The sequence below is a fragment of the Vanellus vanellus genome (assembly GCF_965231255.1).
Source record: "Vanellus vanellus genome assembly, chromosome: 1".
Classification (NCBI taxonomy): domain Eukaryota; kingdom Metazoa; phylum Chordata; class Aves; order Charadriiformes; family Charadriidae; genus Vanellus; species Vanellus vanellus.
The window spans coordinates 100,458,873-100,485,161 of record NC_138905.1 but is presented as its reverse complement, the minus strand read 5'-3'; the positions used below and the strand labels follow the sequence as shown (position 1 = coordinate 100,485,161).

At 39.1% G+C, this 26,289-nt stretch overlaps 2 protein-coding genes across 2 annotated transcripts in view; both read right to left on the bottom strand.

Moving 5' to 3' along the window:
- Window positions 1-6,188: 6,188 nt before the first annotated feature.
- Window positions 6,189-13,813, bottom strand: LOC309683448 (uncharacterized protein C3orf38 homolog). Its single transcript, XM_082497735.1, has 3 exons — window positions 13,674-13,813; window positions 11,413-11,633; window positions 6,189-7,749 (listed from the first exon to the last, which is right to left on the bottom strand). The coding sequence occupies exons 1-3, from the start codon at window positions 13,804-13,806 to the stop codon at window positions 7,174-7,176; spliced, it is 930 nt and encodes a 309-aa protein (XP_082353861.1). The 5' UTR covers window positions 13,807-13,813; the 3' UTR covers window positions 6,189-7,173.
- Window positions 13,814-19,389: 5,576 nt separating this feature from the next.
- The window catches only part of ZNF654 (zinc finger protein 654), a 36,296-nt gene continuing 29,396 nt past the window's right edge, over window positions 19,390-26,289 (bottom strand). Inside the window, exons 8-9 of the mRNA XM_082498493.1 lie at window positions 23,709-26,025; window positions 19,390-23,334 (exon numbers count right to left, since the gene is read on the bottom strand). Of these exons, the coding sequence (XP_082354619.1) occupies window positions 23,327-23,334; window positions 23,709-26,025 (2,325 nt within the window). The 3' untranslated portion in view covers window positions 19,390-23,326. The remainder of the gene's footprint in view (window positions 23,335-23,708; window positions 26,026-26,289) is intronic.

Sequence of the window (26,289 nt, the reverse complement as noted above, 5' to 3'; positions counted from 1 at the left end):
ATTATGCCTGCTGAGACTAAACTCAGCCTCTGGATTTCTTGCAGACAGGGCAGGGATGATCAAAGCACTGTTATTACCCTTACAGTTACACAAGGTCGCTCCTTTCTACTACTAACAGCTGAAAATGAGTTTAGAAAAGAGGATTCCTTGCAATCGACTGGCATCACTCTGCATTCCAGGTTTACTTACATGGCATACAGGCTAATTAACTTTTCCAGAGAGATGCTCAACTTAACTGAAACCCAAAATCTCAGATTAAGGATTTTAATGCCGGTGGAAATGTTGTCAGTATACATAAAATTCTGCTCTTTAATGTCTTCTCTTCCTCAATTAGCGAGGCACTCCAACAACCACTGCTGTGGTCACAGCTACCACTTCCAGCTGCTTGTCCTCCAACGTTCCTGCGCATGGGCCCCCATAAATTGCCACCTTACCACCCACTTATCCATCTTTTATCAGTCTTTAGTGACGGGCAGACTAAATGAGTCTCTCTCTTTCCTGTCTCTGGCTACTGTCTATTGCTGCCAGTACTAGTGTTTGAATTGCCAAGTGCACTGTAAGCATGTCAGCGTTGTACAGAAGGGAGGAGAGCCCTATGTTTTGTGTTAGTGAATACGTCAAACTCTAAATCAGAGCCTGAGGGCTTATAATGAAACACATACGGAAAGATAGTTGTTGACACCAGCTCCTGTTAATTCCAAGCTGTGGGAGAAACATTACATTTAATTTAGGATTTCTACTTTGTTTCCTGAAAAAAGAAACTTTCAATCTGCAGTAAGTCTTCAAAAACAAAATTCTTTGAATGCTGAAGTACATTGCATGAACTTAAGGCCAAATCCTATGGTTTCTGCTCTCTTTACGGATGGCCTGTATTTCTCTTTTTACAGAACTTTATCACCTTGCAGAATTTACCCTTCTCGAACACTTAAGGGAAAAAGAACAAGCTATCAAGATAGATAAGGGATTGCAAGAACCAGCAAGCAATGCAAAAAGAAGCAGAAGTGTCTCATGAAAAAGGAATGTGGAAAATTTCGTGCCCTAATGAAAACAATTAGAACAGGAAACAAATAAAAACAGGACAATAAAGAAATTATAAAGTTAATCACCTGGAATGCCTTATTTAGCTGCTTATGTCATTCACGGTCTTGGAAGTTCATTAACGCTGAATTTCAAATACAAGCATGCATTAGAGGAAACAACTAACAAGAACGTGGCATTACTTATCCATCTTTAGACTCCACTCTAATACATACCTGTGACTCTTTAAAACCAATTTGTCAAAAGTATGTGACATTTATCCAAAGTAACTGGGAATTAGAGAAAAACCAGTATTTCAAGCAAACATTCTTCTCCTCCACTTCTTCACACATAACAGTTAAACCTGTCGAGTTCTCTCAGTTTGGTTTGAAGAGATTAAGAAATCAGTCACAAGCTAAAAAAAATATTGCAGCAGGTGACGCTTGAAGACTGATACAAGAAAATACTGCAGTTCCTAGTAACGTAATACTGGCAAAGTAGCTGTAATTGCACATTTAATGTAGTATTAGATCTTCACATTTGATAAAATACACAGAGAGGGTAAAGATAAAGTACTCTGCAATGATACAATCTTGCTGCTGCAATCATCTTTCACATTTTCTAACACTAGGATTTCTTCTGCCACCAGTTACTGCATGGCATCACTCTCTAGGATGAACTTACTCTACATCTTTAGATTTGATGCTCTCTTTAAACGATCATATAATTCATAATAGAATCATGGAATCATAGAATAGTTTGGGTCGGAAGGAAACTTGAAAATCATCTAGTTCCAACCCCCCCTGCCATGGCCAGGGACACCTCCCAGGTTGCACAAAGCCCCATCCAGCCTGGCCTTGAACACCTCCAGGGATGGGGCATTCACAAGTTCTCTGGGAAACCTGTTCCAGTGTTTCACCACCCTCAGAGTAAAGAATTTCTTCCTAATATCTAAATCTACCCTCTCTCAGTTTAAAATCATTACCCCTCGTCCTACCACTACAATCCCTAATAAAGAGTCCCTCCCCATCTTTCCCGTAGCCCCCCTTTAGGTACTGGAAGGCCGCTATAAGGTCTCCCCGGAGCCTTCTGTTCTCCAGGCTGAAAAACCCCAGCTCTCTCAGCCTGTCCTCATAGCAGAGGTGCTCCAACCCTCTGATCAGCTTCCTGGGCCTCCTTTGGACTCACTCCAACAGGTCCACATGCTTCTTACATTGGGGGCCCCAGAGCTGGATGCAGTACTCCAGGTGGGGTCTCATGAGAGTGGAGTAGAGGGGGAGGATCACCTCTCTTAACCTGCTGGTCATGCTTTGTTTGATGCAGCCCATGATACAGTTGGCTTTCTGGTAATAAATCAGTTCTCAGCTACAGGCCACAAGAAGCATTTGACTTATGCAAATTATTTCAACTGCCAAAAAAAATTAGTAAAGATATTACAAATAAAGTCAAATTTATACTATTTGAAAAGCATGAAATCCATGCTTATGAGGTGTACCACATTAAGATATTTTCCTACAGCCTGTTCTGAAGAAACACAGCACAAGCATCTGTTCAAACAACAGAGCAGAGGATGGGTTAGCACAGCTGATTCTCCTGCAGACATCTGCCTGCCCCCACCTCCTACAGCAGGCTTTACTTCTGATCTGCAAAGCCTTAGCTCAAAGACGAGTCCTTAGCAGCATTTAGTGTCTGACATACTGTTAGCTTCCAATTCCAAAATAACTACTAATTAAGAGATCTATATGCTGTTGAAGGCTCCCAGACCCCCCAGAGAATTAAGAGCCTGCACCTTCATAGAGTCCTTAGCAGGGAAACGTTGTCATTTCTATCCTGCCTAATTTCTATTGACAGGTGAAGAGGACTGTAGGTACTCTGCAGCCAGTGTGAGACACACTATTGCTTGTAAACATTTCAGGTGAGAAAACTATCATGATTGTAAACAAATTGTCTTCCCCAATCCAATGGTTTAACAGCTGAGCTAATTCTGCAGCCACCAGCAGAGTATATTACAATAAATTTGTGACCTAATAAACTGGAGCTAATCTGAGATGTGAAGTAGTGCCTGAAATAAGCTTTGGGGTTTTTAAGTTCAGGGAACTGGATGTAGGAAACAGAGTCAAACTGACAGCTTGCTTAATGGTACATGCATTATGGAATGCTTAAGAAAAAGACTCACTGAAGTGTGCAAAGGCAACGTTCATCTACCTTTGCAATTTATGAGGGGGAAAAAAATACAAGCTGGCAAGTATTTTGATGACGTCAAGTCATCAACCTTATAATTTCCTCCTCAGATTATTAAGCAAGCAGGACATACATGAAGAATATTAGACACCTTTTACAAATTACTAAATACACTGAAAAAGCATCCAAAAGAAAACACATTTCTTTCATTGCTATTACAAGCTTGATAAAATAACATGCAATTGAGCACTGCTGGATATTTAGACCACAGACACAAGTCAGAACATATCTAATGCTCTGTGTGAAGTCTTCTTGCAATTACTTTTCTTCTTCTGCGTAAGGCGAGTAAGCACAGCCAAAGCAATACAGTATAACCTGTAGTAAGTTAGCTGGCCTGCATGATCACAGAAGTTCCACTCATATATTGCTTTAAGACATTAAAACTTCCTACTTCAGAGACAAAACACCTAACTATGTCTGGTGTGGCTGATTAGAACAGAGGGTCACAATTCCACTGTTTAACATTTATATAATTCAGCAGGTTCCGCCTGCTTTGTTGCAAGTCAGCATTTTGCTTACTATCAAATTACTTTCCAGAGACAGATCTAGAAAGTATAAATTTAGCATTTCAGCTTAAGTAGTAGTGATATACCTAAGTAATTGTTAGTCAAAGCTCAAGACAAATATTTTCAGTAAATAGTGCTACAAAGGAAAACTGATGAAAATAGTTTTAAAGGAGTTTCATTTAATTTTTCTGAATCTCCTAAATGCAACAAAAATGGCCACTGTTTCCAAAGGTAAATCAACTAGGAGTTACTTCAGCACTGAATAGCAGCATCTAGAGGGAGTGATGAAATCACTTCCATAAATATTTCAAGTAAGGTGTTTTGGCTGTAGTCCATTTAAAAAGTCCTAACATTTTCATTAGAGTCAAAGTTAAATTAAAAGTACCTTCTCAAATTTACCCTGCAGTTAGTGTTTTCCTACTCTTAAAAAAAATAAATAAATCTGAATGTGACAATGATTTGAAAATTAGAATTCTGACCTCCCAGTAAGGATGCATATTATATACAATAATCAGAACACCATAAAAACACCTGCAACATCCTGTGGTGTAGTGCTGCAAGTATGACCACACAACTCTCATGTGGCACAAAATAGGCACGCTTCTGCATACATTAAGTGTCAAAGAGCAAAGGCATCACCATCTCTCTGCCTCTCCTACAACTGACTGGAAACAGGCAGGCAGCAGCTTTCAAAACCCAGTTCTGCCATTCTGCAAGACGGAGAGCCTGAAGAACCATTATAAAACTAGAATCCTTTTTTTTCCAAGCGGAGATAAAATGCATTTAGAAGGGATGAGTATGCTTTTGAAAGAGGGAATGTCTGCCTTGGAGAAAAAGAGGAAGGTGTTATCACAAGACAAAAAGTCATACCAGTTAATAACTGCACATACCAGTTAATAACTGCAAAACCACAGTTACTCAGCATTAGTTGAGTGTCAGTGCCTACCAAATATTCAGGTGGCGAGACTGTAAAGAGCAGGTACTGTACCGTTTCATGCATTTTGCAGCAGCAGCCATCATCTGCTTGTCAACTGCCAATACCAGCTGCTCCTTGGCAACTACAATTTAGAGTAACCCATAATTAGCTGCTGCTGCAGCAAAACTGCAAAATTAGCTGCTGCAAAAATCAGTTATCATTCAGCAGCTAATGAGCACAGACTAATGTATGCAGATTTTTTACAGCCTGATCAACAGTACAAGAGAAGCAACTGCAACAGGTCATCAGTAAATCATACAGCGCCTACTCCACTCTGCAACAGAACAGGGATTTACACAGAGGTCATAAGGCTGTGACAATTTAACATTTCCTTGCAAACTTTGTGTAGGAGAACTGAAGGAGTTAGAACAAGTTCATTAGCTACCAGCCTTAGTAAAAAGCTCATTTACCACAATGCTCCTTGCATTCAGTATTTTGAAGTGATCAAGAATAAGCTTTTGAAGGTAAGAATTGATCACTTGCTTAATCCCACAGAAATTCAGGTTGTCACCAAAAAAATCAAAGTCTCATCTCCGTTCCTCAAGCTGACGTGAGCACTTGTGCGGCCAGCCTTCTTACAGAGCTCATCAGCCTGAAGGGTTTCTGACAATGAGTTAGTTTTCACTGGGATCTGTCCCCACTCCCTCTTGTTCAGAGTTAGCGCAAGTATCACTGCTGACACAAGAAGGAAGCAAGGACATGTACCTGAGTGGATGAAGGGGACCTCCCGCACCACATCAGTGTAAAGCAGTAATGAAAACCATACCTTTAGTCATGTTCATATTTAACACACTAAAGTAATAGTTATGCTGCCAGTTACAAAGTACAGCTCTGCAAACAACAAAATATTTAGTTGAATCACAGACTGTTACAATGAAAGTTGAAAAGGTATCCATTTAGGCCTGGAGGTAGGCTTTTGTCCTCACCTGAACAGGAAAGCAACTCTCAACACATACAAGGAAACTGCTTCTTCTGAATTTTAAATTCAGATTGGTTTTTACTTATCATACATCAGTAGCTGAAGAAGCCACAACCCAACTGTTTAATGGGAAAGAAGATTCCAACACAGTACTTGAACTTTTCCTTGGAAAACAAATTACTGTAGAAATTTTTAAAGTGAACTCAAGATTCAGACTTCTTGATAAAAATCAGTTCTGTGCAAACCTGAATCTTGTTGTTTTTCCTTACCCACCCATAATTTCATGATTTGCCATCTTCAACAAACATATCAAAACCAAAAGAATTGTTCCCATGCCATGGGAAATGTTTCCATTTTCACAACTTGTATTGGTGAAGCTATGAACTTAAAACAAAACTCGCAAAAAATCCAAGCAAGCTGCAGAAAAAGAAGTTTCCCTCTTGTTTCACCTCTTATCACTTATAAATAATAAAAGTAAAAAACCCTCAAGTTCTACAATGGCAATAATTTCAGTTATTAAGTAGTAATTAGATTATTTATTTAATATCACTTATCATTGTAACTGCCCAGTGTTAACAAATGCGATAAAGCAGCTCAGAGTAGACAAAATTCTTATTTTGAGACAACATACAAAAATCGTAAGTTTTATATTAAAAACTCTGTTGCAAGTATATACAAAATAATTATCAAAGCATTTGGTTCACACAGCGCTGCTGTAAGCCATTAAATCAACTACTTGATCCAAGAGTCAGTGCTAGAAAAGAAAGCTTGGGCAACCATTTCAAATTTGTCTGCTTGGGGACACAGAGAGAACAACAGAGAGTTTGTCTGTATTCATCACAAGGTTGGAACCATAAGGTAAAAGGAAAGGAAGCTATCAACCCAAAGAGAAAAAGACTTCAATGATGCTAAGTTCCCTGCATTGTCCCATTAAACTACTTCTATTGTTCAGTGACAGAACCACATTTAGAACATAAGTGGCAGCAGTGTCCATTCACATTATTTTGTCTGTTCTCTCTAAAAACTCCTAAAGCACAGATGGTTTTCTTGGGACTTAGAAGTCCATTTAGACACCCACCAATCCCAATTCCAAAAAGCCAGAAACAACGACTTCCTGTTACAACTCAGGTAAGAGTTTAAACTGGTGACCTGAAGAAAAGCAACCTGCAGTTTGTGAACCCCAAGTCATCTAAGCTCATTATATACTGCTGCCAACCCATATTTAAATGTAACCATGTTTTTTAACGAAGAATAACCAAACTAACTCCATTCCTAACTACAGTACAAAAACTGAAGTAATACTATGAAATATTTGTTAGCTCTTGGAAAGGTGCCCAAAAGCATGACCTTTATTAATAGTTTAGACTCTGTATCCCACTCAGTTCATCATCCAGCAAATCCGACCCAAAAGAGAGACAACATCACGTGGCTGCAACCATTTCAATATTCAACTGTGCACGACAAGTGGTGTATGTTCTCCTCCTCACCCAGTCACTCAGTTGTGAAAGAATTGCTCAGAATTTCTGAGGTTCAAACACAGTCAGTTCTTTCCCATCAAACAACTCTTGCAGTTGGTTTGACTCGTATTTTAGGGAGGGTTTTTCAATTTGCATCCCAGGCTCCAGAGCATTCTGTCCAACTATTTTAAGGTTCACAGCTTTTATTTTCCAGGTGTTCTCCCTAACAGGACAGCTAATGAGTCCAAAAATTTGTTCAAAGATGCCCAAACAAGTGTTGTCTCTATGTACCGTGCCAGCCACTGCTACCAGTACTAACCCATGTCGAGACATGGCACATTTCAGTCCACTGGCATGCAAATTAGGGTTGAACAGAAGATATTCTTCTTTAACCAACGAAAGGAGACGAAGGCTCACCATTTCTGCACCAATGTATTCTTCCATGTTTTTTTCTAATGTGTTGTAACAGAACTTCATTTTGACATCCTCCCAAAAATGCTGTGGTCCCCATCTTTCTTCAGATTTTACTCCCAAGGGATGCTGAGAATTCAGGAGTTCAAAGAACCATTGACAGAATTCTTCTCCTAGATCACGAATGGCATCTTGTGGTGACTTTTGTCTCCCTCCATGACTCTGCAATCAAGCACATTTTTTTCTTAGAACCACTTAGCCTTAACATGCAAGATTACCACTTAGAACAACACAAAATCATGTAAATACTTATTTTAAACGTTCTAAGTCTTCTTCAAGTGTTCCAAGGCAGAGTGCATGAAGAAAAACAATAAAGTAAAACCTCTTTTTTTTTTTTTTAAGATCATGATTATCTTATCTAGAGAAACAGAGTAAGTTATTTGAATTACAGTTAGAATAGTCCTTCAGTTTTGTCTTGGTCTACAATTTATAAACAAAGAGGGAAATCCTGGCTCTACTGAAAAAGGGCAGGGAAGGATTTTTGAACAACTTGCATGAGACCATGATTCTCACACTGACAAAACTTCTGCTGAGCAAAAAGCAGCTGGGTTAGTAACTTTTCACTGGCCTTTACATTTCCAAATGTTACAGAAAAACAAGAAAGATACAGACTCAACCTGAAAAGCTAATTTCATATTAAGGCATAGCGATTTCCAAAAAAGTGCTTGTAAATAAGCAATTATGTTGACATGTTTTTCCTGTTTCATGTTGCCTTCAGTCTCTTTTAATTTGGTGAATTGTGTTGGTCTCTGCATCTTTGTAAGCTGATAAGAACCAACAGGACTTATCAGGAAGTCGCCTTTTGAATATGCATATCCTAATACCCAAAGCTGACAGAATACTTCTGATTTATCGGGTTATTTTACCTATGTCAGTGGAATACGCCAACAAAATGCACAACTAATCCAGGGAGAGCTGAAACTCAAAGAATTAATGTATTCCAGAACTTTTTCTCCATCAGATCACGTGCCTGAATTTAGCCCTGTTTGGCAGTAAGACTGCCAAAAATCATCCAAAAGATGCTTGGTGACTTTCATGAGTGATGTTTGTATTCCTCACCATATTCCTAATAGGAAAAGAGCCCAAATCAAAGAAAACTATAACTTATGTTACCTTTGCTCCTCCAAAATAGACAATAGTCTTGAGGAATCTCAGTTACTTTTCTAATTGTACAACTGATCACTTAAAACAGACTGACAAAATATGACATTGGGATAGGAGGGCTGCAGGGATTTTCACACAGCAGCACAGGCTTACTCTGGAAATAAAGGCAACTCCATTCAGCCTGTCATAAAATCCTTCCTTTAGACTGTCATAAAATCCTTTGTTCAACAGTGAATCTGATGAGAAAGTATTTTTAAGTAGTGAGACAAAGTAAACATTGCTAGCAAACAGCCAAACCTTCAAAGAATAATTTGAAAAGGCTCAGTAAAAGATTCTTATCTCGTCTAGAAGCTTTAGAGAAGAATGAGTCAGTGAAGGAAAGCATGCAACTACGGAAAATACATTTTCCACTAGTTCCTCATAGGTTATGGACAAGTCACTTGTGCCCTTTTTTTCCTTGTTTTACAGAAAATGACACGCAGCCCCCCCTAAAATACACCTAAGATGTAGAGGGATAAAAAATACTTCAAAAAATATGTAGGTTTAATGATGGGTTGCCGAGACTGACAACAGAGTGGTGGGTATAAAGTTTTGAAGCCAAATTCACAGTAAGTAGCAAAAGTATCGGTGAGGAACCAATGGTCATGTTATTAAAACTGTATCAGAAGAGGGTGACAAACTGCTCCATGTGTTGTATCACTAAATATGTACTGCAACAAAGTAAGTAGTAAAAACAGTAATATTTTTTTTTTAGACACTATTATGGGTCAAACTAAGGAAAAAAAAAATCTATTCCTTGCAGTTGAATTCTTGGTATGTCTACAACTGTGTAATAGAATAGCAAAATTTAAGGACAAACACTAAGTAAACAGGTTGCTTAGCAATTAGATATTTAAGACAGGTTTTTCAGTTGATTATAAAAACACATTTGGTTTAGAGGACGCTTCTTTCTAAAGTAAGCATCACTGTAAAAGGCAACAATTGGTCGCTCAAGTAGCAGTCCTGTGAGTCTATTTAATTTGTACATATGTAGTTTGTTTATCCTCTGCCTTCTCTTACTATAGGTAAGATTATTTTAAGTACAAAAAATCACCCAAACTTTCCAACGTAAAGATACATGACCTCCAACTGTAAGGTGACATGGTTTTTGAACAAGAACTAAATGTACACTTATTTTGTAGGGCAGTATTTGCAACTTGACAGCAAGACTTCTAGATGTAAATCAAATGTCAAGTTTGCTAACATCCAAGTCTAGTAAGTATTATATTATGTTTTAAGTAAGTATTAAGTAATAATGTATGAAAATTTTGGGGACTTCTATATAGTAATGCCATATTTGTTTCACAATAAACTGTAATTAATTTCTAATTTTGTTATGTAGAACTGTTACCTATTTCTTCAAAATGGCCACAAGAATTAAGGGAAAATAAAGGCAAAGAAAGATGTATGTGCTAAATAAACCAGTTGACTTTGTGGTTCTTTGTGAATGTGTTTGAAGTACTTTGGAGAATTACATTTTCTTACCTTCAATTATAAAACTTCACTGTGGGGTAACAACTGGGAAGCAATCTTGCAAGAGTAAAATTTTTTTTTTCCAAAATATGCACACAAAAAATTGTTTTGAAAACAATTCTCAGCTAAATCATAATTCACATCAGTTAATCCCTGACAGAAAGCTCAACGTAATACGTTATCAACAACTAGAGAGCTCTAACAGTCCAGCTGGTGGGGCTGTTGCCCATTAGGTCTCAGAAGTACAACACTTGAAAAAGCAAGGTGGCTATTTAGAACTACATGGTAAAGATCCAAGACAAACAAAACACTGGAGCCACGGGGATTTGCTAAATGGCAAAATTTTGAAGTTCAAAATAACCTGTAATTGCCAAAACACATTTAGTTACACTGTATTAAATGTTACTAATATCAACAGGGAAAAATGACACAGACCTGGCATTGCTACAAATTTTACACTTCAATGAAATAAAAATTTGCTAAATCCATTCTGCACTCTAATTGCAAGAGGTAAGAAGGAAAACAGCTTACAGACAGTGCTATTTTGACTGCACTGTCTCTACAAGTAGATCAAGGCCACTTACCAAAAGGCAGTTTTCTCTCCATTCCCTCCCTCGCCTGCAACATTTTAGACGACAGTCTGACAGATGTTTTTGCCCTATGATCCACTATCAACAGCATCTCTTTTCTCTGCTCCAGGATGTGCCCTAACAATGGTATTGCTAGTGCCTGGTGTGGCTGGAGGATGACTGGAAATCCCAGATCTATACCAAAAGTTTATCCATCACAGTAAAAAATTAAAAGGGGCTATGCAAGATTTCTATACCATTAATTCTGGTTTCAATTGTCCTTGAATCCACAGAATTATTTGTGAATACCCTCTATTTTAGCTTACAGTACAACTTCAAAAATTAAAAGCATAAAGAAGACCTCACACGGAGTTCAAATGCACTAATATACTTTGCAAGACAGAGCAGAAGACTGCTCTGCAAGTGATATGTTGGCACAGACACCTTTAAATGATGTGATTTAAAAAAAAAACAACAGACAACTAAACCAAAATCAAACAAGCCAAGAGTTAAAGAGGTTCAGTACCTTCTTAAACACAGGTGAATAGCCACATTTTGGGTGTACATTAGAACATTTACACTGGTTATCCTCCAAAACCAATGCTAAGCATCCTCAGGTCTTTCTGAAAGCAGCACTCACCTCTGCATGTGGTTTTCTTTCCCCTGACTCTGAGGGACGTGTTGCAAGCTGCCCACTCCAGTACTGCTTTACACGATCAATAAGTAGCTGTTTCTCAGAGGAAGGAGGCACTGGAATTCCTTGTGCTGCCAAATACTTAAAAATAATTTCTCGATAGACTTTTCTGCGTTTCAAAAGTTCTTCTACGCTTTGGCTGTAAACCAAAATGGCACGAATGGCTTCTGCAAGTAAAGAAATTTAAGTTAGCCGTTGCTTCACTCATAATTGAAACCCAAACCTAAGCCATTTCTTAAATTCCTGACCAGCACCTCCAAATGCAATACAAGACAAGCCCAAATGAAATGCAAAGACTTAAAAGTTTGTTTGCAAACTGAAATCTGAACTAATCATATTAGACACAGAAGATATCCAAAGACTTGGGAACATGTTCAAAAAACAGTGCTGTTTTTCCTGAAGACCTTGCTACCTTGTAATGCTTACTTCCAGTATCGACGACTGCTTGTAACTTGTTATTATTTGAGCTTGATTAAAAGGATGCAGATTTTTCTTCCAAAATTACCAATATTCTTCAAGTATCTTCTAGCTGTTCAGAAACTTCAAGTACTTCAAGAAGTATAAAGATTCTTGCACACAATGCATTTGACCTATACTTCCTGAGATGCAGCTAGCCTTAACTTCAAAATAAGTTCATTCAACAGGAAATCATTTAGGGCTTCCTGCTTTGTGTCACCATACAGCACCTTCACTTAGCAAAAGCTGAGCTTGGTTTCATTCTCCATTTGAAAAGCTCTGGGATATTTCAAAATAAGCCATGCACCTCTCTTCTTGGAAGCAAGATTACACAGAGAAAGAACCAGACAAATCTTTTATCATTCTTATGAATATGGAATGTGAATCTTAATTTCTGCATCAAATGGATAGTTCACGTGATCTCCGAACGTGTCAGAGAACACATTGTTATTTTGAAGAATAGGCAAGTTTTCAAATGTTTCCCATGAATACAAAATTGACAGAAATGCAGACAGAGAGATAACTAAGGTAATCTGATTCCTCATATGCTGAACAAGAATTCTAGTACCAGAAGTTTCTAGTTTTTCAAACAACACACAGTAGTTTGCAAAAGTGAGGTTCCATCTCGGTTCCCGATGACTGATGGAAATGGAATTAGATCTGTTTTATTTCCATGCTAATAAAATTATTACTCCCTGGTACATAAATAAACGCCATGCATTGTAGCACAATGACAGTGCACTGGAGTGTAACATTAAAAAAAATCCAGCTACAAGGCTCTGTGGCAAAATTAGGAAACACGACAAACTGAAATTCACTTTTAAAGTAGTTGTAGTAGCCAGTTCTCACCTGAACTGGGGCTGGGTACATGTTACCTATAAAAACTGTAAGTTTTAAACTAGAAGAGACTAATAGCTGATGTAAAAAAAAAAACCCAAACAAAACTCACACCTTTTAATTTAACTGACAACCACTGCAAAAAGTAGATGAAAAAAGGCAAGAAGAAAGACTAAAGGCATAAGAACTTTTTAAGAAATGTGTTTGGCAAATCTTACAGGTCTGAGTTACATCACATGAAACATATTCAAGGGTTTTGGATAAGCGTATTTCAGGGCAATATGCTGAATGGCCTCAGGTCACATACAAAATTACGTTTTACGAAACAAATCTCAACATCTACAGAGTGATGGAGAATGGTGACACCTGAAAGTGCTCCATTCTCTAAAGAAATAAGTTCAATATTTGATTTGTGTTTTACCCTTTCAAAACCTGAAAGCAAATGTCATTAACGCAAATAGCAGGAGACACTTGAGCTTTAAACACTTTTTTAAACACTAACAGGGCATAGCAGGGGCACAGCAGTGCACGAAGCACACCGGGGGAGGGGGGGAGGGGCGTCTAAAAGAGTAAAAGAAGCGCTCGAGATCCGAAAATCTGCTGCAAGCCCCTAGCAGCCGTAAGCTCCTTGGCCAAAATAAACCCCAGACTCCCCGCAGCCAAATCCCGGTGCCGTTCAGATGTAAGCGGGCCCAGCACACCGGCCTAGCTCGCCTTCCCCTCCCCGGCCCGCCCCGAAGCCAGCGGCGGCGGAGCAGGGACGCGCCCGCAGCCCTCGGCCTCGCCTCCACGTCCGGCCCGGCTGCCTCTAGGCCCGCGGCCCGCCGGGGAAGGGCAGCCCAGGGGCCGGCTATAGCATCCCGGCCGCGGAGGCCGCCGCAGGAGTTAGCGGTCCCGTCACCGGCTCCGCGCACCTTGTCGGCCCTCCGGGTGCACCAGGCGGTTGGTGACGGTGTCCGTCAGCGCCATCAGCTCCTCGGTCTCGAGAAATTCCAGGAGCTGGCGGCAGCCGGCCTGCTCCCGCTCGCTCAGCCCCAGCGACGCCATCGCCCGGCCCGGCCCGCCGGAGCGGGAAGCGCCGCCGCTTCCCCAAGCTGCAGCCCCTAGCAACGGCAGCTTCCCGTACGGCGCTCTAAGCAGTTCCCCCCCGCCTCTCCCCGTGCCGCCGCCGATCGGCGCCGGGTGGAAATAGGGGCTGACACTAAGGTTCCGCCTGGGAGCCGGCGACAAGAGAGACGAGACCGGGCCGCAAGCTTCCTCCCCGCAGCGGGAGAAACCGTCCTCAGGTGGCGGGCCCAGGCCCCGGACGGGTACGACCTCGGCCGACCGTGGAGAGCAAGAGCCAGGCAGGGGAAGGACCCGATGGCTGCAGTCCAGCCCAGCCCCTGGGCAGGGGAAAGTCACAAGAGAGTGAACTTAATTATAAACCCTTCACATAAATGATATATACATTTTAGTATCACACTTCGCTTCCATCAGATGGTGAATTTGTCATGCTAATTTTCTTCCCCTATCCCTTGAGCCAGTGCAGTATTGCTACAAAGTGCTGTGACCCCACCTGCCCCGCGGTAGCTAGCTGGTGGCTTCCACTCCTCACCCACAAGCCCAGGCGAGAACGAAAAGGAGAATGGAACATGACCCTCCCCCAGCTGTTTAACAACAGGTTTTCATCGTTGAGGCAGAGCCAAGGCATGTGGTCTCAGTATTTCCAAGCAACTCTCCAGGGCGACGGCCCCCCTGGAGAGGGAGGCCTGGCACAAGCCAGGCTCCCCATGGGACGCAGCTGTTGGGAATGGCTCAGTGCAGATGCCCTTGAGTGTTAACAGCCTTTGGAAGTCAAGCTGTGGTAAGGTCTACGGCGGTGACTTCAGCTGGACTGACCCATCTGTGGATATCGGAGATGCAGCCAGTGTGGTATGGAGGAAGTCTTCCACTCGTGAACGATGGAGCTCTTGGAGAGCTGGGGAACTAACCCCAAGCAAGTTGCATGCGTCCGCAAGACTAGGAAACCTGACAGCACAGCACCCACCTGAGAAAATGAATTTCTGTAAGCCAAAGCTGCTTGTCTTGAACCTTGGGAGTATTGAACCTCGTGCTGCCCCTCCACGCAGCAGTATTTTCTCAGTCAAGGGCAGAAAAAACTTTATGGATTAGGGAGAGAAAAGAAAAAGGAGGAAAAATATGAACAAAAAAGAAAAGAGACAACAGCAGAAGCATCAGTTAAGCTAAGGACCATAAGCTAACACAAGGGCTGGTGCTGAGAAAAACACAGGTGCAATGAGTACTTGACCTCACTGAGGTGGAAAAAGCAGGCACTTTTATCAAACCCATGCTTTAATATGGGTAGCATAAGGAGGCCGCCTTTCGGTGCTAAAGCTGCCTGTGGTTTCAAAACCAGGAAGACCTAGATTCTGTACGGATACACAGACCATCGCTTGAAGACAGGAGTTAAAACTACTGGTGATGCTTTTGTGCCAAGAGGTGACAAAACAACTGAACACTTCTTTATGGTAGGCCCTGTTCAGACCTGTGGTAATGAATGCCTGCCCTCAAGATCTCATAAACCTAAGACAGATCACCTACATGAACACAGAACACACCCCTACCCATCGCGTTACATATACATTTGTTTTAGGTGATTGTTTCCTCTTTGAGGAAGAAAATCCTGTCCATGAAGTTCTCCCTGGTTCATCAGAAGGAAAACCAACACACACACAGAGCTAGAGTAATAGCTATTCTCTTGAGCTATAGCAATGAACGCAAAATAAACCAGAAACAGCTGAACCAATATTGCTCATGAATTTTAAGTCTAACTTTCAGATAAAAATTCAGTCCTGTAGCATCTGGAAAGATTCAATACAATAATGCTTACTGTCTGCTGTGCCAAATTTCCCCTCACGTGTATATTGATTTAATATTCTTTACACAGTTAAGAATGTAACAGCTTCTATTGACAAGATCAGCCTCACATATAATATACATGTCATTGCCATACAGCTATTACACATTCTGTAAGACCAGTTACTTGTGCGCTCTTCATGTAAAAGACACACCTCCCACCATAATATGCAGTGCAGAATTCTGCATATCCATATTAGAGTTTACAAAGCAAAATTGGTTCATGAAAAATGGGACAACCTCCGTGCCACCAAGGTAATTTTGCTGCTGAAATATTGAATTTCTTAAAATTAATCCTACAAGCTTAAAGTTATAAAATGCATCCAAGAAATATAAATGACCTTTCACTTCATTTCGCTTACATTTAAATAAACCTATTTAGATTTGCAGCCTTCAGGGGAATAATAGCTAACTGAATATTCTAGAATTCAGAGGAAAAAAATCAAGATGCCTTTTTAAAAATTAGATTATTTTGACACGTTTGATGTGTTTTCAGTGATTTTTTTTTTTTTTGGCACTTTCCCATTAATCCTGAGAAGAAAAGTGCATTGTCATGACAGAGATTGGAAAGCCTCTTTCATGTTCAGAACTGATTTTTTTTCCCCTCTCCTTTCTTATTTTAAATGAAGGTCAGCACTTTTAGTGGATTTACTCCTATACCTTGTAAGTGCTTCCCCTCTGGAGGTAGGGGGGGGGGAAAGGGGAAAGCCTCTGAAATTGATTTTATTGTCTTTGCCATCACTCAGAATTCACTATAGACTTTTCATTCAAACTTTCAAAATTGACTTTGATCATTGACAAGGAACGTAAACTGGCATTTTTAGAGGGGAAGAAACAGGAAAATTATTAGCCTATATAAACAAAAGGTGAATAGAACACTTTAACATTAAACTGCAGTTGTAACTCAAGAAGTCACTACAAGTGAACCTCTCCCCCGATTACACCCCCCCTGCCCTATTCAGAATTTTATTTACAGCAAATTATATCCCTAAAAAGTCAACTGTCCTCTTGTTTCTATGAGCCCAGTGCAGAAGTCAGGCACTGAGACAGAAAATACTGGATTTAATGATACTGATACACAGGAATATAGCTTCAGACAGCGCTAGATGCTTTAGGTCACATAGGCACTGCTCTGACACCAACAAAACAGCACAAAATTTAGCCAAGGTTATTTGAATGGCAGGAACTGAACTTAACCAAAATACCAGTTACAGACTTTTTTCTCCTTCCTTTGAAAGCTCAGCTAAATAAATGAGAAATTGCTGACTACAACAGCAAACAGATAAATTTTACAGTAATCTGTAGAAGTAGCTGTTTTATATGTGGGGCCAGTCTTAAACTATAATAATTTAAAGATATTTACACACATACTTAAATGACACTGGCCATTGCATTAACTCATTTTACCACTGCTATCCTACACTAAATTTTCCAACAAGTTAACTTATGTAGTGTAGATTATGCTAGTTACCATATAAAGTCTAGTCAGTTTAACTGTACCTCTCATTCAATTTCATTTCATAACCTTGAACTGGTATTTTATACCTTCTACCTGCCATCATTGACAGTTACTTTTTTTCTTACATAATTCTAAGAATCAGAAAAAAATTGTTCCCAATATGACCCTTTCAGCACACAAAATTCAAGTACTTAAAAGTCACCTGTATACTAAACAACCTCAGATTGGCATTTGCCTTAAACTTATATAGAATATTTCAAGCACACTTGGGCACCTCTTTGCTCTATCCAGTCGCTTCTAATTGTTAGGTGCTTCATTCATCCAGGCACCCCAACCTCCCCTTCGGCTCAAGGCTCAATATTTAGTCCTCACAACCCAGATGTTTACCAGCCACAATAAGCTGCTGTGAAGTGGGCCACTGATGAGAAAACTTGCAATGCTGCATTCGGTTACCCACTTTGGGTACTGTTCCACTGAAAAATTGTTACTTCTGCCTGTAATGTTAGCATGTCAAAGGAACTGAACCAATACCCAGGGCATAAAAGTCTACATTTGGTATGTTAATATATTTAGCAATGAATTTATCAAATGGCTTATATATACATTGCCATTTTAATAAATACTTTGCCTGCAAAATAGGTACTATGCCATAGGACCAGAGATTTGAGAACCCTTACACTTATGTCCAAACTTTGTAATTTTCTTAGGCAAGGACCTTGTCAAAATTATACAAAGTAGAAAATGAAGATAAACTTTAAGTGAAAAGTTACACAAAAAAATCACCATTAAAAGTTTTGCAAAGATAGTATAAATCCGTGATCAAAGAACATTAAGAATTTACAGGACTGTGAATAATAAATCTAAATGATCCGGAATTTTCAGATGACAGCATCGAACTTTTTGAAGCAAAAGACAAAAGGAATTACACTGTTTTTATCACTGGACTCCAGCAATAAATCAAGGGGGACTAAACAAAGCAATGGAAAGAAGTGTATCAGACTAGAGGTTACTATCTCTATTAGCAGCACAATCAGAAACAAACATAAGCTCATACAGTGCAACAATGGAGGCTCAGCTCTGTGTGTTAGTGCCAACCAATGTTCCTTGGAGGTTCAGGCCAGCATTCGATACTCAAAATGCAGGGCCGCTGCAGAGCTTCAACAATTTTATGCTGGAGAAAGACAAACAAGTAGAAGCAGAGGGATCTTACAGCTGCTGCACCCAGACCTGTTTGTGGTGCCAAGTTTGGCTTCCCAGCCTGACGCAATAGCTTCAGAGGGGTCAACAGCCACCATATTTTCAAGTCATTCTCCTCCAGGGGTAAACACCATACGAGCCACTAATGAACATGGGTCCATAGGGTGGTGTTTTTTTTTTTTTTAAACACCACATACAACTTCCTCTTGCAAGCTTTCATAGTCCTTCCAACCACTACCACATCCAGCTCTGCACTGCCAGCCTTAGGCCATTCTCCATCTGCATGCTAAAAACCACTACACGAGCCCTGCGTTACCAGGTCAGAGACCTCACAGGCATGTCCTGCCCTGAGATCTGGGTTGATCACTGAGCAGATCCCCCTTTCCGCATGGGTTCTGATTGTTTCCCTTTATGGGGGAGTATATCATCTAAAAAATACATGATGCTTGTAAATTACATAGGCATATGTGCTAATTACAAAGCCTGGTTCCCAGTGCACCTGGCTGACTATTTAAATAAATGATCTTAAAGCTGCCAGTGTTTTGAAGATGGTTAGCGCTAGTCAAACCTGAGGATGGACTGCTGGGTGTCTAAGCTTCAAACGCTGATGGAAGCTTTTTCTGCAGTAGGCGTGTTCTTCGCGTGACTCACACCGGTGACCAGAAAAGCTATTCGTCTCCCTCACACACAGACATGCTTCTCTCTTCAGCAGTTATCTATTTGTAAAGAATCTGTAATAATACTAAGACTTTTTGAATACTTATTTAACTAAAAGGTCCCAAATTTACCACAGCAGGTAAGTTAATTAACTAAAAGGAAGGAAAGGGAGGGAAGGGGCTGTGTGTGTGGGGTGTGTGGAGACAGCAGTTCTGTGTTAATGACCCTGGTATAATCCTGGGTATTCTTGGATATAATTGAACAGATTTAGTCCATTCAAATCCAAATATCCACACACCTGGAACATCAAGACCTAGCAGCTGTGCAACAATCATACACCAAACATAACATGGTAACTATAAACATTACAGCAGTATTTTCAGAGTGGTTCCCCAAAAGACAAGATCAATTTCTACCAACAACAAAGACAATGTTTTATTGAACAAATCTATGTACAGTACAAAAAAGTTTTTAAAATGAAACACTACTGTTGATTTATTGCAGTTTGATGGCTCAGTTTTAATTTGTACTCTTATATAAAATGCAAAGTAAAATAATTTAACATTCAACAAGGAAGCACAAATTTCCTTTCTTGCTGAACCTGTAACAGCTTTTACAAATTAACAGAGTCCCAAAATGCATACACTGCATTTAATCAGAAAGGTGTTATACAGTACCAAATAAATTAAGAAAATAGTAACACTACCACCCCCCTTTGTCTTTTGTCCATACCACTGGTGTTAAACAATGAAAGAAATGAGTACAGCTGAACCTTCAATGTGATATCAAAATCACAAAATTTTATGTTATAAATTATCCAAACTATACAATTTATATAGTTTTAATGAATATGGCTAAATAACCAAAGTACCAGTGACCTTTCCCCACAGATATGACCACTTTCAACCTACTTTCAGTATTTTATTGGTTTGTTTTTTTTTTTTTTTTTGTGAAAGGTGCCTACCAAGCGGCAACTCTTTGAAAATTAGAACTTACATGACCTTTGCAGCGAACTGTGATCGGGTTAGACAGTCTAAAAGGAAAGTCTAAATCCAAGTTATAGCCACCTGAAGGAATGTTACTAGAATATGATCATCAGCAATGAAATGCACAAACTTTGATCCAACAAAGCTCCTCAGCTCATGTATAACTTCAGGCAGCTAGAAGGTATTTGCATGCTTGCATTACACATGTACTTCAGTATTTATTGAATCAAACTGATACATCTTGAAGAAGTATTTCCAATTATATCATACAATGCTTAATGCCTGGGGAAAAAAAAACCACAACACTTTCAGTTCTAGATTTGGAATCTTTTTCAGCCCTAGAAGTTGCAGGCTTAGTATAGGGTAATACTCAATATAGTAAAGAATGTTTAAAAAGCATGTAGAATTATTCCCCATACATTACAAGTATCTTTTTGCTCCTAATTAAAGTTGCTTGATACTGCAACTATCTGAGAATACCAACAGGTATCAGACAGTAGTTTAAAGAAAATGCAATGTCTTTTGAAGTAAAAATCATTATTAAAACAAAAATGTTACCACCCACTTGCTACTTCAAGTCAATTTAGCATATTTCTGACAGGTGTTGGGTGATGCTAATGTTCACCTACGTAAGAATTCAGTTTTCCAGTTCTCCAAAGTGTATATACTGAACACACGGTATAAACAAATGGTGGTGTCCAAGAAAACCATCTTTGAACAAAAATTATTTTAATGCAGGTACAAAAAATTATGGTCACAGTTTATGCATGTACATAGATGCATTTATCTACACACTTAAACCAAAGAAAATACAAGTCTCAATCATGTTTTCAAAGCACCTTCAAACACATGGAGCTCCAGGAAAAGGCAAAAAAGCACCAAAGATTAAAGGTACATTTAAAAGACTTTACACAAACATTTTTGTCATATCTACTGACTGAGTTTTCAGATTTTTAAAACTGTAATACTTTTAAATAAACCTTTTTTTTCCCCCAAATATATTTCAGCAAATTTAACTAGATTAACAATGTTAAGCAAAGAAAGGGGAGCCTGGGAACATTCAAGATGATATCTGGGTCCTTAAAAATTAGTTGGTAACTTGAAAGCAAAAAATGTGAAAGTGCATTTGGCTGGTAAGGTCCCCATTAAATTTACGTTTAAAAACTTCTAATGTATTTATATATGTAAATATATATAGTGTGTGTATACATGTATATATAATGAATGATGCATTTAAATCATTTTTTGCAACAGCAAAAAAAATTCTTTGGTGCCTCAAATGTCATACAAAGCTCTGAAAGTGGGCCACTTATCTGTAATAATGTAATGCACACATACCTGTGATCATAATTTTATAACCTTTTACGTTAATCCAACTCAAAGTTAAGGCAAAAAATTTCTAGACTTCAAAAGAGTATGATTTTGAATTTGTGTCGTTTTTACCTCCTGGGAGGTGAAAAGGAAGCAGAATTAATGCAAATAACTGTTTAATTTCACAGAGGATTATTAGCAGAGGCATTACTGAACTATTAAATTTAAGTTCCAGAACTACGTAACAGCCTATTTTACAATAAAACCCTTAGGTTTGCAAGTGTAAGCCATTGCTACAATGAACAGATTTAATGTACCTCTTGATTTTTTTACTCATTAGTCTTTACATATCTGTTGATTTAACCAAGTTGATAATCTTATTATTCCATACACGCATTGTGATGAACTATTCAGCAAGCGAACTAGCTGAGCAGGAACAGTGGTCCTACATTTCTGTGATGACTCCATCTGTATACACTGATTTTCACCCCTATACCTTCAGTGCCTGCAATCACATTAAAATTTTCAGCTACCCACGGAGAACCGGATCCCAAATAAAAGATTTTTAGGTGGCAAGACAGTGTAAGATAAATTAACATAGTAATTAGACAATGTACATGTTTGCCACACTTCTGTTTGGGGTGGAAAGATCAAAAACCACAACAGCATCTTTTTGGTTTCCAAGCGTCCTGTATTTTAATGTTACATATAGAGCTGAATGACTCAAATTTCCTGTCTTCACATTCTGATTGTTTCTATGAACAGTGAATTTTGGATAAAGTGCTTAATATTTAAGTCTAACTCCTTCACTAACTTCTGGGAAAGGCTATCTTTTCAAGAGATGCTACAAGATAGGGTTGTAATGTGTCCTAAGGTTGAGTCAATTGATGTTTTCTCCCTTTCTCTAGACAGTAAATAAGTAGTTACAGTACTGAGTTGTGACCTACCACCATTAAGCAACATCACATATGTAAATCAGGCTCTTTCTGATCTCCCCCCCCCCCCAACTTGACATGCGCTCTTTTTTTGTCTGCCCCTTTTTTTTTTTAACTTTTTTTTTTAAACTGGAAGCCATCTCAAGTTTTTTAGTCATACCAATAGCCGAAGGACCTCTGTATTGCCAGAAAATTAGTTTAACCCTGCCCTGTAACGCAAGCTTAACCCCCTTCACATTCTGCATTTATTTCAATCTGCTTCTGTTAATATCCACACAATCTGTGCATGTACTGCTTGTATTAGTCTTCCCGCACGTACAACAGATGTTTCACAGGACACTCTTAAAGTACACATTTTACCATAACCTAGAAAAGGGCTTCTCTTGCACACCTCTGATTTCCACTGTGCATAACTTTCACACTTAGTATCACATCAACTCACTTTTCCTTGCATGCTCTGTACTTCAAGTTTTTGGCTATTCGAGCATTCCATCCACCTTAGATTTCTTTCTACATTCCTCTTTTTGGATTCTGAGTATAAGTTTATTAAATGAGCTCGCTCTGTGCTTTTGAGCAGATAATGGAATCACATATGCAAACTTTGAAAAACAAATGCATGTTCCTCTATGCATTTCTTATCCATATTATAATAACGTAACACCTTCCTGAATGATTCCTTCCCAGCTGTGTGGATGGATAGCCTTTAACCACACATTTTCCAATGAAAGCAGCTTTCAGAATCGGCTGGTTTTGTTTCCATAATGCAATTAACACCTCTGCTTTCTCCACCTGCTCAACTGTGCGCCTTATTTCCCTTAAACCTTCATGCTAGAAAGACTGTGCTGCTAAGCTTCAGTCACACATTTGGAATGAACGTGGCTTTTCGGATAACTGGTACTTCGGGGATTTTGTAGCAACCTTTCTGGACTCAAGACCTGCAGAGCTCCTATTATTCCTCTGTGAGTTTTGTCTAGAAAATGTGCTTTGTCTTTATCAAGGTCATGTTTTTCTTTAGTAATTTGAGACTGCTTTATGATTAAGGCCAACTGGGGAACAAACTGATGCTTCTTCATGTAGTGTTCTTACACCACTCCTCATTTGATACATTTTCCCACAACATTGAATCAGGCACCTGTAAAAGAAAATGCACTGGGATCAAATTGAAGACTAACCAACATAAACCATTCTTTAATCTGGTTACTGCTCATGTTTTTCAACATGTTTAATTTCAAACATGCAAGGAAAGACAGATTGAATTACCCCCTTCTGTTCTATAGGAAGTTTTTTCTATTAGAGTTGCCTATCAATTCTGACAACCTTTCTTATTCTAAACGGCATGTCCAATTTAGCACAGTATTGTGATTTAATTGTCTAAGTTCTAGCACACAACAATTGCTTAGAAGTTGTGTCTGTCTTATCTATTCCATCAGATTATGTTTGCGAAGACCATATTCTGATTAATATTTACCTCTAAACAAATGAACTCAGAAGGACTTTAAGACTTACTTTCATCATCTGAATCGAATCCAAAGAGCGTCTGACACTTCTTTTGTGCAAGGTGAGCCTCAAGTGCTTCTGAATTACAGTAGATGGTCAAGCAGTTGCCACATCTAAATCTTTCTGTTGATTTGCTACAAAGTTTATCTTGTTCAGAATGAGCATCTACTTCATCAGTCAAAAGTTTTCTACGTTTTGGCATGCTAATGTATCGTTCATCAAGATAACTTGGAGGCAGTGGTCTAACATATGGTTTTGTTAAAATGACACCATATGAAGTATTCTCTGTTGTCTGATTTGGTTTAGAAGGTAATTGCGAGGCAGCAGCATTATTTTGTGGTATATCATGACAATTCTGTAAAACTGGTAACACTGACCCATTTTCTGTCCTTGTTTCATCTGCCACTCTGTCCAAAGGTATTTCTGATGACTTTGATGATGTCTGATCTAGGTCACTGTGCCCATTGACTAGTTGGTCACTAACAACATTACAGTTTTCAGAATTTGGCTGTACCACAGGTGTCTTTTGGTCTATCAAACTTAACACTGTAGCGTTACCCTCAGATGAGCTTTCATTTCCATTGTGAATTACATTATTTGCTTTCTTCTCAACACTTTGAATATATGTCTTTGGTTCTGTAGAATCCTTCCTTGACTTCCAAGTTGGAATTGGTAAATCTACAGTTTCTTTTTCATTAATAGATTCATCATCATCTTGGTAACTACAAAGTTCTGAAGGATCATCTGAAGAATCTTTTTCACTTGCATCTTCTGAACATTCTAGTGTTTTATTTAAATAATGCTGAGCCTCATGTTCATACAGCAAAGGGAGCTCCTCAAACAGCTCACAGCACTCTGCAAAATTGCATCGAGCTTTAAAAACACTATGACTTTTTGTATGTTCTGCAAGCTCAGTTGACAGCTTAAATCTCTGATTACAATTAAAGTGTAAACAAAAGTAAACATTTGGATACACATGTCTCTTCAGGTGGTCTATAAAATGTTGGGAATCAGCAAATTTTCTCTGGCAGAACCGACATTTTCCTTTATTCCATTTCATTATATGCTGCTGCACCTTCAAATCAGTTGGATGAGCTTTTCTTGCATGTTTATTGAGGAATCTTATCTTTTTAAACACTCTAGCACAACCATTAGCAGGGCACTTAAAGCTTCCTTCCTCATCCATCGCATCAATGTCTTTTTGAGGGCAAAAGGCTCCATTCACTTTATGCAGAATAGGTGACTCTTTACTGGAGCTCTCATCATCTTCAGGCAAACTTTCTGTACTTAAAGCATCAGGAACATTGTTAAAACAGCTGTCACTACTATTTTCAGTAGCATCATCCTGGTCACTTAGATGGTTTTCCACTGCATCAAATACCTGTTCTGCGTTGTCCTCCTCCACTTGGACCACCTGGTCAGCACTGGGAACTATTGCAGTCTCTGGTTCATTATCTTTGGAACCATCAGAATTCCCGTTTTCAAGAGACGGAGAAACATCAGAACATTCTAGTTCATTAAGAGCAGGAGCTCGCTGACCAGCCTCAAGAACTGCAGCAAGATGTTGCCTTTCTATCTTCCTGACATGATTCTTTAAGTGCTTCAGCATAAGTCCTCTTTGCCTGAACTTTCTGGTGCAAAGTACACAGGAAAAACTGCCCTTTTTTTGGTGAGCTTGTGCATGTTTCACGATGTGACCACCAAGAAATTCCTTGTTGCATATCACACAGCGGTGCCTTGGTTCAGTTTGATCTAACATTTTAGATGCCTCAAGAGCTTCATGGTTCTTTTTGGCATTACCTTTGGACTGGGATTCAGATAGGTCTTCAGGGTCAAGCTCTCCATTGCTTACATCTGTTAAACAGACACGTTCCTCACTCAGAGCCCTATACTCCGCTATCTTCTCTGTATTTGCAGTAGAGTTTTCCAGTGTACTTTCACTTAAGCCAACGAAAGCTTTATCCCCCAATAACGCTAAACAGTTCTGCTTGATCATCAAGAAATTCCAAAACTCAGGATCAAAAAACAAACCTTTTTTCAAAATTGGAAGCAATTCAAAACGGACACGGTTTTGAACAGAACTAGTGCACTCATTGTATTCTTCATCTGCACATTTATATAAATGTTCAACAGTGTAGTAAGATTCCAAGGTGCGCTCAAGGAAAAAGATTGAAAGAGCACAAATTCTGAGGATCTCTAAGTCATTTGGCAGAAAATGAGCAATTGCTTTATAAATAAGACTTTTCATGTTGGGATCTTCACGGAGGTCCAACTGTAGAGCACATCCACATATCTCCACACATATCTGAAGACCATCTTCACCAACCTGCAGAAAGGAAAGTACAACATACATAATTATAGAGTATACATAATGGTATTTTCCTTACAGGCTTACAGAAGTCTACAGCTTGAAAGTAAAATAAAAAAACAACAGACCCTCAGAAAAAAAACCAAAACCAAAACCCAACAACAAACCCACAACTAGTATAAACAACGGCCAAACATCAATATGCCATGTATTTTTATTAATCTACTTGCACAATAGTTAGGAGTTCAGAAAGCACCCTGCTAGTAAGCTTTGTCTAAAGGC

Coding starts and splice junctions, on each gene's coding strand:
- LOC309683448 (XM_082497735.1), bottom strand. CDS start 13,806: ATGGCGTCGCTGGGGCTGAGCGAGCGGGAGCAGGCCGGCTGCCGCCAG. Junction 11,634..13,673: donor GCACCCGGAGGGCCGACAAG/GTGCGCGGAGCC, acceptor CTTTACTTGCAG/AAGCCATTCGTGCCATTTTG. Junction 7,750..11,412: donor AAAGAAAACCACATGCAGAG/GTGAGTGCTGCT, acceptor GCTTGATTGCAG/AGTCATGGAGGGAGACAAAA.